Consider the following 15,229-nt stretch of genomic DNA (forward strand, 5'->3'; position numbering starts at 1 on the left):
CGAATTAACACGGATTAATTAACACTTAACACAGGTTTGAGAATTTTGTTTTTTTTTTCGGAACAAAAAAGTGATAAGTACCCCGTTAATGGCAACCACTGCCAACCCACCCATCGCGCCAGTAAAAGTGCGACCGTCTACCCGCGCTCCGCCTCCTCGCAGAGTCCACCGCCTACCATCGTGACGTCAGCAGCTCGCTTTACTGGAGTACGTGAGCTACGGACTAGTCGAGCGGCGCCATGTGTCAGGCTGGTACGTGGTCTCGGGTGTGAAGTCCGAAAGGAGGCGGCGGGAACGCACTCGGCTTATCGCCGACCCGCCTGGCCAAAACCTGAGGGCCGAGGTATCACTGCGGGTGGCTGGTGATGAAAGTGTATGGCTGTCGAGGGGAGAAGGCTGTCTTTTATGTTGCGTACGCCTTGGGTCACTTGCAAAGTTTGCAGCAGCGGCGTGTGACAGCCCGGCATTTAAAGGCTTAGTAGCGACAATTCGCGAGGAGTATGGCCGGCGAAAGTGTCCATACGGACCGGGACCGACAATACTGCGAGCTCTGCGGAAAGATGGAGAATCTGCTAAAGTGTGGTCGCTGCAGAAATTCTTTCTACTGTAGCAAGGAGCACCAAAAACAGGATTGGAAGAAACACAAGCTGGTGTGTAAGGAGGCGGAGAGTGGTCAGAGCACGAGCGATGGAAAGGGCAAGCCTGCTGGACCGGAGGAAGGGAGTGCGGAGCGGGCACATCATCGTGCCACTCCTCCTGAGAGCTCGGGTGGCAGCGCTCTCCGGCCCGTCAGCAATCACCTTAAGCCCAATGGTCAGACGAGAACTCATCCCCAGAAACTGGCCATGGAGTGCATCGTGCCCTCTATGAACAAGCACGGCATCTGCGTGGTGGACACGTTTCTAGGAGATGAGGTTGGCGACAGCATCCTCAGAGAGGTGAAAGCCCTCTACCAGACAGGCAGGTTTACGGATGGTCAGCTGGTCAGTCAGAAAAGCGATTCATCCAAGGACATCCGGGGAGATAAAATCACCTGGATCGAGGGTAAGGAGTCAGGCTGCGAGAAGATCAGCTTTCTTATGAGTCGCATGGACGATCTCGTCAGACACTGTAATGGCAAGTTGGGCAGCTACAAAATAAACGGAAGGACGAAAGTAAGCACAGCCAACACTTTTTTCTTATTATTCTCATTCTTCTTCTACTCCTCCTCCTCCTTATGTCATTATCTGCTTTTTGATAGCAAAGTGTAACCGACAGGTGAAGCACCACTGGGGTTCTCCTAAAAATCCTATTCAGCTAAGTCGTAAACATCATTCCAGAGGTAAATCTGTGCAACCATAATTAACTTTCTGTAGTCATTGGGTGTCTCTAAACATCCCTCAGGACCCATTATTATTAAGGCATATCTGCACATCCTTCAAAATACATAACAGGATCATATCAGTGCAAGCTAACCTCGGCTTGGTAAAAAACAATCCAAATAATAATCAGTTACATTTATGTGGTGGTTTTCAAACCTCCTCAAAGTGCTTTACATAGACAGTGGGGAACTGTTTTGACTACCATCAATGTGTAGCATCCACCTGGATGATGCAGCAGCAACCATTGCAGTGCCAGTACACTCACCAGACAGAGTGATAATCAGTTGGAGACAAGAGATGACTAGTTGGCCAGAATGGACAAAACTATGGTGGGCAATTTAGCTACTCTCTTTAGAAGGTGCCCAGAAATCTTTTATGACCACACATGGTTAGGATTTTGATTGTATGTCTCATTTGAAAGATGACACTATGCTTTCAGCACAGTGTTCCTGTCACTGCTCTCTGGGGCATTTGGATCTGTACACAGACCAAAGGGTAAGAGCCTCACCAACACCTTATCCAGCAGCAGCTTAAGCTTTTCCTAGATGGTCTCCCATCCAAGAACTAGCTTGCTCCGGACATGCTTGGCTTCAGGTGGATTACCTGTTCTGAAGCACAAGTGGTATGGCTGCTGACACAAAGAGCACCTCAGTGCTGACCAAATAAGCCCCTTGGTACAGTACATCAGTGCACCACAGATACATCCTCTATAACAAATATTATGAAATGCTTAAAATATTGTTATCCCTGTGATGGACATGCCTCCTCTTCAGATATTGTTCCTGCCACATGCCCTTTGCTTGCAGGTATAGGCTGCAGCTTTCCCGCAACTCCCCTTGGGATGAAGCAACTTTGGAAAGTGGGTGGATGAATATAATGAGCCCTGTTGTTGTAATACATTTGCACAACCTTAGTAAAACATTTTTAATGCTACGCTATATCAGGGAATCTCTAATATACATAATATTAAGGAAACTTTTATGGGCTATTTTCTGATTAAAACCATCTTGCCTTATATTGTACTTGTTGAGCATATTTACTTTTCCAAAACAGCTTAAATTGGAAATGCACAGGGTAATTATTGACATATTTCTACTTTAGCTCTGACCGCTAAAGTTAGTTACTCTGAGTCAGACAGTAAGTCAGTGGTGAGTTTTAGGAGGCTTATGGTTTATCGTCCAATGTTCATTAATAGACGCTATCCTAAAGATAGCATAATAAACTTTTAGTTCAGCTTTGTTTTGTTTGTGCTCCCTTATGCACTGTACTCCTAAAAACTCACCATTACTATTTAGGCATACCACAAATAATTCATCCATTTTATTAGTGTTTATTGACATATTTCTAACAAGCACCCTTGTATCACAGAAATGTATCGACACTTTGCAGATAAATTCCTCACTTCCTCAGGTACTCCTTGCAGTGCCTACTGAAGAAAAACATTTCTCCCAGATAATATGTCAGCTTTCCCAAAAACCTATGTCCATATCCTAGTAATGATTATGTATCTAATGAATATCATGCCTTTTTCTCTGTTATTTAGATTCATCATGTTCTGGTTCTCAGTTATGTTTCTTTAAGTATTTTTTAATTTCGTTTTTATTTTATTCTGTTATTTTAAGGCGTAGAGTCTTTCACTGAGCTCAGTATTTCATTTTTGTAATTCATTAGTTTAATATTGATATTGAAGCAGTTTTATTGGAATGTCATTGTTCATGGTGTTCAATCGTAAACACTGTCTTGTGTAATTTTTGCAGTATTATGTTTTACAGTTACATCTGTAGGGTAGGGGTAGGTAAGTGATCTGACTTAATCAGTTATACAGATTGGCACTGAAGCTGAGAATTTTAAATTTAAGTCCACATCCATAAACAGCCAAGAGATAAAAGTTTAACATCTAATTCAGAATTGGAGTTCACCTTTCATTTGCTGTCATTAATGCAGATAGTGAATATATACATACCTGTTCTATACTAAAAGGGGGAGACTCGGAAAACAGCAATGAGTTTCTTTACTTACTTAAGTATCATCTTAATGCTCCTCTAAGGTAATTTCTGTTAAATATCCATAGTTGTGTTGCGTTTTTTCATATATAGCACAGTAATAGGTTATTTAAGCATTTTTAAGGAAGTAAAGAAAAGCATAGGAATGTAAATATTATTCCACCTTTTATGTAACTTCTTTTAAGAAATAAAAAAAAAAAATAAACCACTGCAGCTCATTAAATGTCGAGAACACTCCAAAGAAAACATTGGATGCATAGTAAGTTTCTAAGTAATAATAATTCTTCAGATCAGCATTTATTATAATGTAATGGGCCTTTTTATTTTTATTTGTCCTCTTTTATTAAGAACTACCCTGTACTCTGATATATAGGTACAGTATTTGTTTAATGCAATGATAGCATTGACACCATATAGCACTTTAAGAACGATAGAAACTTGGAATAAGCTACCAAGTAGTGTGGTAGACAGTAAGACATTGGGGACTTTCAAAACTCAACTTGATGTTTTTTTGGAAGAATTAAGTGGATAGGACTGGCGAGCTTTGTTGGGCTGAATGGCCTGTTCTCGTCTAGAGTGTTCTGATGTTCTAACCTTTGAGTCGTGGTTCTGGACAACATTGTTTTTGTATTGTGACTTTCTTGACACAGGTTTAATACTGAGATTCTGTGTTCTCCCAGAGACCAAGGACCTACTTTTTAGTTAGCTGGCATCTATCTATCTATCTATCTATCTATCTATCTATCTATCTATCTATCTATCTATCTATCTATCTATCTATCTATCTATCTATCTATCTATATCCAGTCAAAATGCCCATTACTATACACTGCACTATTCTTGAATCTTCTTCATCTGTTTATGTCACATAGACTTTGGCTCACTACACCCCCGTGCTGAAGAAGTTCAAAAGATGAATAAACATTGAATGTAATTATTTAACCGTTCATAAATAAATATATTAATTTTCTTTTACTGTAAGTATGTGTGTGTATATAGAGAGACTGTAGTAACCCGTTTCGCTCTGGAAAAAGTAAAATTAGTTTTGGGGTCTATCATTTGGAAAGGGTGTCAGCTGTTGTGTAGTTCCATCTGGGGGTGGTACTATATTGTGTACTTGGCTCCTTGATTCTTTTCATCTTATTATGTTTACTTTTTATTAAAATTATCTCCTTTTCCCCCTTCTTTACTCATACCACACCTGTCACTCTCTGCTGTTGTTCTGGGTTACAAATAGTATCACTCTTAAGTAGGGATGCACCGATACCACTTTTTTGGAAAATGAGTACGAGTACGAGTACTTGCATTTCAGTACTCGCCGATACCGAGTACTTAATAAAAACATGATTTAAATTTACAGGTAACAGCTTTAGTCATATAATTTAACAAAAAAAACAAGGGACTAGTTTGGAATTAAGAACATTTATTTAAAATGAAAAGCATGTTGTATGCAACATATTATAGAATAAATAATTATAAAAATAATTTAAACAGTGACAGTGCAACTCAAGTATTTTTTTCAGTTTGTTGTAAACTCTACCGCTTTGGACAACACAAGGGGCATTAATAAACATCTTTGCTATTTAGTGCACAATATTTGAATAAACTTACAACATCCACCAACATAGAACTGTGGCAGTCAGTGCAACTGAGGTAGGTATTAACATCAAGTCTAAGACGACTATTTAGAAAAAGTGACTGGCAGGTTTTTCTTTAAGAAAAGTAGCTTTTCTGCATTATCAGCAGTCAGCCTGTTTCTGTTTTCATCTATAATGTGTGACACTGAGCTAAAAAGCCTTTCACTTTCCACACTGCTACATGGGGCTGAGAGGTATTTCTGGGCCATTTTAGCCAAAGTGGGGAACCTGATTTTGTTGACACCCCAGTACTTCAGAGGACTGTCTTCACGAGGGCTTGGGGCCTCTCCGAGGTATGTGTCGAGCTCAATGGCAGCACCTGCTGCCAGCGGCTGTGCTGCCTGGGGCTGCTCCTTAGCGATTTCTTCAAATACAGTGTCCAGACTGCTGCTAGTGCTGGCCTGGGCCTTGAGGAACAGTTTAGCAGGAGGTTCTGCAGCTTCTGCCCGACTCCCCTCTGCCTCAGCTCTGGACATCATCTGCAGCTCCTGCTTCAGGTGCAGCTTGGCCTCCGGAGCAGTGTTGTTGGAGAAGAAGCGATCTTTATACCTGAACAAAATTCATGAATGTATTAATATGTGGAAAAATAGGACTGATTTTAGTTTCCCCTAAACCACTGTCACAAATGCCAGCCATTTGGCTTTCTGGTAGTAATAAGGGAAATATATTTCATATTATATATATTGCATACATTTGTATTTGTGTATTTTAGTTACAAAAATATAATATAATATTTCAGATGGAAATTAATCTTACATTTAGTACTGTAGTTTATCATTGAATACCTATAGCACACAGACGTTAACTTGGGTCAAGTATGGCGGAGATGAAGTACAGTGGGTTGGTCTTGACGTCACTGAAGCGCTTCTTGACAGCTGCCAGTAAGGTTGCTTTCATTGTCTTGACGCCGTGGTCCTCGTCTGTTTCTCTGTTTAGAAGTCTCACTAGCACAGTCACAGCTGGGATGACATCAGAGGCTAGTGCGTCGTAGCTGCTCACTTTTTTAGTTAGTTCCTCAAAGGGGGCGAGGATGGCAACAGTCTTCTCCATAAGAGCCCATTGGTGAGCGGTGGGATAGTCAGGGAGTTCATGCTCGGACACATACACCCCCAGCACTCGCTTTTGCTCAATGAGGGACTGGAGCATGTAATACGTGCTGTTCCAGCGCGTCTGTACATCCTGCTGCAGTCTCTTTATTGGCTGGTTGAGCTGTCCCTGAATGTCCTCGAGGCGGGAGTAGGCTAAGGCGGAATGTTTAAAATGCCCAACTATTTTCCGCCCCACTGCTATAGCATCAGCTATGCTCCTCAGTGCTAATAAGCCCTCGTGAACAGCCAGTTGGAGCGTGTGCGCGACACACGGCAGACTTGGGAGCCCTGCGTCATTCATGGCTTTGATCATGTTTTTGGCATTGTCACGAAGCACAACATGTACTGATGTTTTAGGTATACCCCATGTCTGGAGCATTTCCTCAAACACATGCGCTATAGCCTGGCTGGTGTGCGAGCCGCGGAATTGTTTCGCATGTAATATGGCTCATTGCGGCGTGAAACTCTCGTCTATCCACTGGGAGGTTAGGCTAATTAGCGACACAGGGCTAACACTGCTTGTCCAAATATCCATGGTGAAACTAAACGCAGAGGAGGCTTGCAGTAGGCTGTGGATATGTTTTTTCATGGAGTCGTGTAGTTTAGGCAGCTCCGTGTCAGTCATGTAGCGGAGGCTTCGGACATCATATCTGGGCTCCAGAACATGGAGGAGACGCAGGAATCCCACATTTTCTACCTCCGAGAGTGGCTGGTCACTCAATGCAATGTACTCGATAATTGCCTGTGTTATTTTCACAGCACGTGGATCGTCTCTGGACACTTTCTCTCGTCTTGCAAGAGTTTGCTGCAGCGTGGGTTGTGTTGGTTTAGAAGCGTGGGTAAACTCTTTGTACTCGTCATGTTGGGATTTTAGGTGCTTGATTAAATTACTTGTGTTAAATGCGCTACCTTTTGAGCCTCCTCTGGACAATTTCGCTGAGCACAATTTGCAGTCCGTCTTTGTTTTGTCGTCTTCATTCACTTTGAAATAGTTCTACACGGCTGACATGTCTCGCCTTGCCTTCTCCCCGCTCTGAGCTGCAGCCGTGGCCTGGGGGCGGTGCACTCGGCGCCTGTGATTAACCCCTTACACGCCGCTCAAACATAGACATTTCTCAGACCGTGGTATCGGTCCCCGGTATCGGGGAACTTTTAACGAGTACGAGTACTTTAGAAAATGTGGTATCGAGGCCAATACCAGATACCCGTTTCGGTATCGGTGCATCCCTACTCTTAAGTTCCTTAGAATTCCATGGGTTTTAAGCAGATTTTTATCTTTCAACCCAGCATGGATTAGTTGATAATTTGGTGTCTTCCATACTGTAGTGTGTATAATGGCATCAGATGAAATAATGCCACTACAAAGTTAATTATTGACATTTTATCCAGGTTGCTCTGTTAACAACTAATGCAGCATATGATACCATTTCAAATACTGTACTATTCATTCTGTGTCTAAGAAATTCTATTTGTTATTTGCATACATCATTTTGTATTTGCCACCTAAATAGTGAAGTAGCTGCATGAATTCAGATTTTTTCAGTGTGAGTGGTAATTTGGTTCATACAGAGAAATTACCATATTGGATTTCTTCATTTGTGAATTATTGTGCTGCTATATAACTTCTGTGGGTCAGAAGTCTTCATCTTTTGCTTTTTTTGTGATAGTACATGAGAACAGTGATTTATAATCTGCATAATTTTTTTGTGCATGTTGCAGTTTATATGTTTGATTATTGTTTTAATACATTGCAAAACTAATTATAGGTCTAGATCTAGGTTTAGGCACTGCCTTCTCAGAATAAACAAATATTCAATATACTAAATGCATAACTTTACCAACATAATCACATAGCCAACAGCATAATGTTTGAATTATGGCATAGTCACTTGACTATTACAGGAGTTATGACCTAATAAAATCAATAATTAATTAGCATGGTCATTACTTAATATGCATTAGTATGATGGAAAGAAGTAATATCTCTTTGATGTAGATTTAGTTGGGTGATAGCCTATGAGCGTCCTACAATAGGCTGAGTAAGTTCCAATGGTTTGTTTTATGTTGTGCAGTCAGTAAAATGTCTGTATGTCTGTATCACTATTAGAAATGTTTTTTGCCATTTTGCTTTTGCAAGGATACGGTAAGGTGAGGCAACTTATTTTCATATTATTCTAATCCTGTATGGAAAAAGCAAAAACACATTAGTGGTTATATCTTTCACTGAGTTTGTTTTTAATACAGTAGTTTGATATAGAACCAACTGTATCTCACTTTCCTGTCAAGTAAACTTTAACTAAAAATTATAAAATGTAAAACAAGCAACTCTCTTAATTTTTTGGAAAGCTAGTATTCTTGTTTTTTGAAATGTTTCAGAAGGTTCTTTGGTGAGGATGTGCTATAAAACGCCATTTACATTTCTCTTTTACTTAAAACATGTCTGATGCCAGTTGTATAGTTGAGACCTAATGTAAGAATTTTTTTTAAAGTGGTAAATGCTACTCCTATGGTCTGGGTTGGAGTTAGTAAAAATTGTTACTTTACCCTGTAAGCACTACTTTCTATTCCGCAATATAATTATCTATTCATATTTAATCATTTTGTTGAGTTACAGAATACACTTGAAAATGTATTTATTAAAGCCACGTGTTTATTTAAACTGTTCACGCACAAACCGTTCATCTATTAATTCATGAAGCTAAAATATATAATATGTTGTTCATAATAAGATGTTAAAAAAATGCATAGACAACTTAAACACAGTTTTAAATAATACATTACCTATAACCGGGTTATTAAAATCATTCAGATTTGATTTAAAATTGCTACAAATCACAACTCTGTCTAACTGAGCAGAGTCACCTACCTGATCACATTGTGGACTTGTAAAAGTTACCACCAGCCAGTAACTTATTTCTTTTTTTTAATGGATAATAATGGCTATATATTAAAAAAAAAAGTTGTATAAGGTATTGACTTTAGATTTTTTTCTTAACATCTAGATTTAGCAAAGAGAGAGGGAGTAAGACAGTTGATATTTGAAGTAAAGAGAGAGAAATCCTTTCAAAAAAATTATAAAGAGAACTATTATATATTTTAGAAAGTTTGGAACAGTACACCTTCATCTTATACCTTTCACAACGTGCCATAAGTCGACTGCAAAACACAGATACATGTACTGAAAAAAAAATCTTTTTTCCCTAGCTTGTTTCACTTGGAAGTGATTCTTCTTATAAAAGAAAGTACAATGCAAAGGATGTGGTCATGCAGGTGTCAGAGCGATATCTTCTGTAAGATGTTGATTGTTAAGAAAAAGAATGAAAGGCATTATTAGGCAGCCAGTAACAGCGCATTGCACAATTAATGTACAATGAATACACTTGGCTTGAGCATCCCTAGTTTTCATACTCTCTCTGTACGTGTAACATTTGTTTTCTCAGTGGTTGATGCACTTGCTGCTTCCTGAGCTGCTCTTCTTTTCTCCACCCTAGCGGCCCACTGCTTCTCTTCTTTCGTTGGCATCTTTTTGCGTTAAAACTGATTAAGTCAATGTTTGTGTTGCAATTACTTAGTACGTTTTCCTTAATTTTTCACTTAATTCCTTAATTTTTCACTTAAGTTTGCCCTTAAGTCTTCAATCTGCCTCAAGAATGATTTAAGATATCATTCAGGGGAAGTGACAGTGAAGGTGGAATTAGAACGGCGCCTGTACGCATGCACCGCATGGCCGCCCTGCTGACTGCTGCTGAGAGTTGATTCTACAATAAAATAAAATTTAAAATAAAAAGAGGAATAACCTTGGAAGTCGATCATCACCCCGAAAGCAGATAGTAGACATCACGTAGTATATGTGTACTAAATTTCAGGTCAGTAGTTCAAACGGTTTGCGAGCTACAGGTGATTTAAAATCCTGGACAAGATCAGTCCTAATAGAATGTAAGCAAAAGCTAGTTGATTTAAAAAAAAAAAAAAAAAAAAAAGTTTACATCATTGTGATGCAGCAGTGTAATATTGCTTGTGCTTATTTGATTCTTTCTTTATTGTAATTCTTAATAACCTGTAAGTTTATTTAAAAAAAAAAAAAATAAAACAATTACGTATAACTTCAAATCTCAAGATCTGGGTAAGCTTGTGACTCTGAACTGAAGTGGGTTAAAAACTGAATGATGGGTAATGATCTTCTGTAATGAAAAGCAATACATCAAAAATTTAACAGTGTGAGAGATTGCCGGCAGTGTATTCTGGCCAATACCCCCACACCGCTAGGTGGAGTCCTCCCTGCAACATGGAGGTGCCCCGAATTCCCGCAGGGCATCATGGATATTGGAGTTTTCCTTCACAGCCCTGCTGGATACCATGGGGGACGCTGCAGGGAGGCACAAGGATTTATATTTTTCACTATAGCCCGGAAATACTACCTCGTCACGAGGACAGAAGAAATGAAGTGCTTCCGGGCTGAAGACAAAGAAGTTTTGATCTGACCCGGAAGTGCTAGGAAGTCACGTGGACTGAGGGACAGAGGCACTTCCGGGTCAAGGACTTTAAAAAGGACTGTGGAAGATCCCATCAGTGAGCTGAGTTGGGAGGAAGGGTGACAGCTGCTGGGAGTGGAGGATTAGTGTATTGATTATTGAATTATTATTGAGTATTGTGGAGTGGAGGTGCTTTGTGCACATTATTATAAAAATAAATATAATATTGGAATTTTACCTGGTGTCAAGAACGTGTTGTCTGAGGGTTCAAGGGGTCAACAGTGCCCCTATCTGTCACAACAGATACATCAAAATTTAACAGATTACTATTTTTGCTAGCTGTCAGATAATTTCTGAATGCTACATATTAGTAAAATGCAAGGATAATGCATGTTATATTTATTTTGATTTGACAAAACCCATGCTAAATTGGTTCACAAAATGGTAGAAGCAACCACACATGGGCACATGTTCCATTAAACAAGGCACAAAGGTCAACAAATCAAATGAAAATGGAAATGAAAAGCAGGGAAACAAAGAGATGCTAAGATCACTCTACAAAAGTTAAGTTCAAGCAGATGTACACTGAACTCCACTTGTTTTAATGCTATGGTTTTTAGATGACCTTTTGAGTGTGTCTGAGTAGCAAAATTCACAGGCCATAAAACGGGATAATTTGGTGAAACTTTAAACTATATTAAAAATAAAAATCATCCACTATGTTATAATTAGTATTCCCAGGTGACTCATTAAAATGTGATCAGTGGTTTATATAACATAAGAAGCTAGTTTTAAAAGACTTGGTTTTGTTTGTGTCTAAAATATCTATGGCATATGTCTATGGGTGAACCATAGCATTATATCCACAGGCTCACTTTTAGACTGGCTGTTTTTATTGAGTGTTTAATTCTGCTTTGGCTCAAGTGAATTGTCTTTGGACCTACCAGTTTTATTTTCTCTTTGCACAGATTAATGATGGAGGAGACAAAAATGTTCATGTGTTGTAGAATTATGTGAAGAGGATTGAGTTATAGGTCTCTTGGTTATAATAAATAGTGTCTTTTTTAGATATACCTATTGTACCAAGTAGAACTGTATTTTGCCTCTAGGACTGTCCAAAATCTTTGAGACATGGATTCAGCAAATTGTTGAAAATATTCCTTTTGTATTTTATTCCAACTGGTTGGATTGAGATCTGAAGTCGGTATCATGTTTGTGAAACCAGCCTGATATGATGAATTTGTTGCTGGGTTAGCCTTTGGCTGTAAAAGGGTGTTCATGGTTTGCATCAATGTTTAGATACAGTATTCTGTGGCATTCAAATAACTGTCAGTTGATATTTGGGGGCCTAATGTTTACCAAAAAATTCCTACACCATTACATTGCCATCAGCAGGCTGTATCTTAAGACACAAAGCAGGATGAGTCAATGTTATTTACTTCAATTTTTGACTGTATCACCTGCATGTTGCAGCAGAAATCAAGATTTACCAGAACAGAAAATGTTTAGCCAATTTTCAGAAATTGAATTTTGTTGACCTCGTGTCCACTATAAATACATCTTCCAGTTCTTAGTTAACAGGAGTAAAATCTGACCGTCTGTTACTTCTGTAATCTGTAGCCCCTCCACTTCAATGTGTGATGCATTGTGCATTCAGACACGTCTCCACATTAGTGCTGTAAAGTGCTGTTGTTTGTGCATTTGTATCCTTGCTGATAATTTTTGAAAGAGTATGACCATTCTCCTGTGGCTTCCCTTATTAACAAGGTGTTTTCACCCACAGAGGGTTTTTTATCATTAATTTTCTGTAAGCTGTCAAAACTAGTGTATCACAGTCTCAAGAGGGTAGCCGTTTCTGAAATGATGAGATCAATCATGCATTGGTCACAGTCACTCATATCACATATCTTGTGCATTCTGATACTAGGTCAAATGACAACTACAATACCTGAGTTAATCCCTTTGTTAATTTCAAATTCTTGATGCTTGTCTGCAATTTTTCACTTTTTCAAAAGCAACCTTAATATCTTAAGCAGTAGGTTACACCTAAATAAGTGTGTAGTAATAATCCATCAAAAGTCTTGCGCAAAGAGTTATGTGAAACACACAAATGAGTTAACTTGGAACAGTTGTTCTGCTAAACAATAAGCAAATTTCAGTGTAACCTGAAAGTTGCTGTTCTAGTCGCTCCTTTCAGCCAGGTAAGGGAGGATGGACGATCATCAGCCTGTTTGCACTGACTTAAGAGAGAATGTGGAAAGATCCCCGAACTATTTTACTCAAAACATGCATACATTTTTAACATTAAAACCAATATTTTACAGACCTGCACAGTCACACATTTGTCAATCTAAACTGGAGCAGAAATTGTGTTTCTTTTTATAAAAGCTAACTCACCAGCAGGTGGACAGCTGCGTGTTGCTATGACAGAAACCCATTTTTAATATGGATCAAATGCATCAACTGTGCTGTATTTTTGAATGTGATTTTATTTTTATAATTTTAATGATTAAAGAAAACAACAAAAAATAACTTCATAATAGAGTGATCTGTGTTTATATAGGATGATATATATTTTTCTGACAACAACTGATAATAATTTTTGTTTCTAAAACACTCGGAAGACAGTTAAACAGTTGCAAGCTGCCATCCCTGGCATAAATATTTGGCACAGGAAGAATATGCAAGTCTACCCTAGATAAAGCTAGTAAGTGCAATTAACAGACTAGTCTATCGTATTCAGCTAGCCTATGTACATTATTTTGCTTCATTGAACATGCAAGTAACTATCTGTTCTGTCTGAAGAAGTATGGCTTTAACTTTCATCACTGCATGAATTTCTCAAGATACTGTAACCAGATTGACAACCCTAAAAGAGCTAATGTCAAACAGCTACTGTAAAAGTGTAAGTGTGTTACAGTATTGTTGGCGTGTCCTGTGCTTTCCTCTTCAGGTGGTCGTGCATTGAGCTGATACTGTTGTGGAACACCATCTGTTTTTTACACAATTAACAATTATTTTCTTAGACTTTCTTATGAAATACTCCCTGACAAAGGAGAATTTTGCCCAATACTTGAAGGGACCTTTTTCTGCTGAATGTGCTGCAGCTGCGGCCATGCTTAGCCTACTCAAAACTCAGCATGCAATTTTGGAAAGGGGAAGGAACAACTAGTCAAGTTAGAAAATACAATTCAATTAAAATTTTTAGTCAGTTACTTCGATTAATCATGATAGCCCTAGAGTGAAGCAAACCATGCAACTATGCTGAAAGAAAGAACATGCTACAATAAAAAAATGTTAAACTTTTAACCAGTAAGTTGACTTACCACCCATAAATTGTCTAGAAAGACCACCTTGGTCACTATGTGCAGTGCAAATATTCTGAATTTAGGAAAATAATTGTTAATAAAATCAGCAGAGTTTTTTTTCCCTATAAAGACATTAGATTGGATAAATATCTTATGTCTTTAAAGTACTTTAGTTCCATACACCCTTCACATGGCTGTATGTCAGTTTTTTTGAGAGATGTATTATGTGATGCTATTTTAAGTAGACTTCATTTTGAACTTGGTTTATGAATTAAAAAAAAAATTGTTTCTTTTTCTGTTTTTGTCAAATCTAATAGATGCTAATTGAATTGGATTATTCTAATTTAGTAAATTTCTCTTAGTGTCCTCATGGGTGCTATTTATTTCCATTTGTTGTAAGGAAAGTTGAGAAACATGACTAAAATACAGTGTGGATCCACAGATCCTGGACAAAGAAGGGAGAAGGAGAGACAAATATCTACATGTATAAGCAGTCAGTGTAACTAAAACTTGAAAGTAAGACACTTTTCACTTTGAAGTGACTTGTCTTTTTTCCCTCTCAGGTACCACCCTAGTTTAGTGTCTTTATTTTATGATAAATTTTGTGAAAGCATGTTGCATACCAGGACATAAACTAAATATTAGGAAAATAGTTTGTTCCATGTTCTAGCAGTAAATTGTTTTATTGCAATGAAACAAAATTACTGTCAGCCAAGGCTGTCTTTTATACATAAGTGTACAATGAGTGGATCCATGTAACCTAATTAAAAATTTTTTTTTTTTTTTTGGAATATCAGTTCAGATCAGTCCATAGCAACAGTAGCTGACTCCCACTTTTTTTACTAGAGAATGACATAAAAAAGTCAGAAGCTCAATTTTGAAAGTAAGTCTACATTCACCCTTAATTTTTCAGTATTAGTAAGCTAAAATTTCACAATTTAGTCAGTTGTTCATAAACAAACTAACAGAAGATGAGTGAAAGCCAGCCTTCAAGCCTTCCTTCAAAAAGTTGTGAAAGAAGTATTTAAGGTGTTAGAATGGAACTTCGTGGTGGGAAGAAATTTGATGCACTTACTCAGATTTGCTGATTTTGGTGGTTATGTCATAGCATGTAAAGATGTTTCTGCTGGATAGACAGGATTTTACTGACTAATGTCAGGTGCATGACCACCACTGTACTCTTGCTAACACACATTTCAGATCACTGTGAACCCTAGCTTGATATTAAATGGAAGGGTTTTTATTTTGTTTTCCTTTGGTAATTCAAAATATAACAAGGATTAAAGTAATTAAAATATTTTTAAATCATATGGTTTGAAATAGCATTTGAACTCATCAGTTGGACAACATTAGATGTATG

General features: G+C 38.2%; 1 protein-coding gene across 1 annotated transcript in view; it reads left to right on the forward strand.

Annotated features, from left to right (window-relative positions):
* Positions 1-120: 120 nt before the first annotated feature.
* The window catches only part of egln1a (egl-9 family hypoxia-inducible factor 1a), a 119,638-nt gene continuing 104,529 nt past the window's right edge, over positions 121-15,229 (forward strand). The window contains exon 1 of the mRNA XM_028820596.2: positions 121-1,154. Within this exon, the coding sequence (XP_028676429.1) occupies positions 501-1,154 (654 nt within the window). The 5' untranslated portion in view covers positions 121-500. The remainder of the gene's footprint in view (positions 1,155-15,229) is intronic.

This window comes from Erpetoichthys calabaricus, chromosome 15 (genome assembly GCF_900747795.2).
Source record: "Erpetoichthys calabaricus chromosome 15, fErpCal1.3, whole genome shotgun sequence".
NCBI classification, from domain to species: Eukaryota; Metazoa; Chordata; class Cladistia; order Polypteriformes; family Polypteridae; genus Erpetoichthys; species Erpetoichthys calabaricus.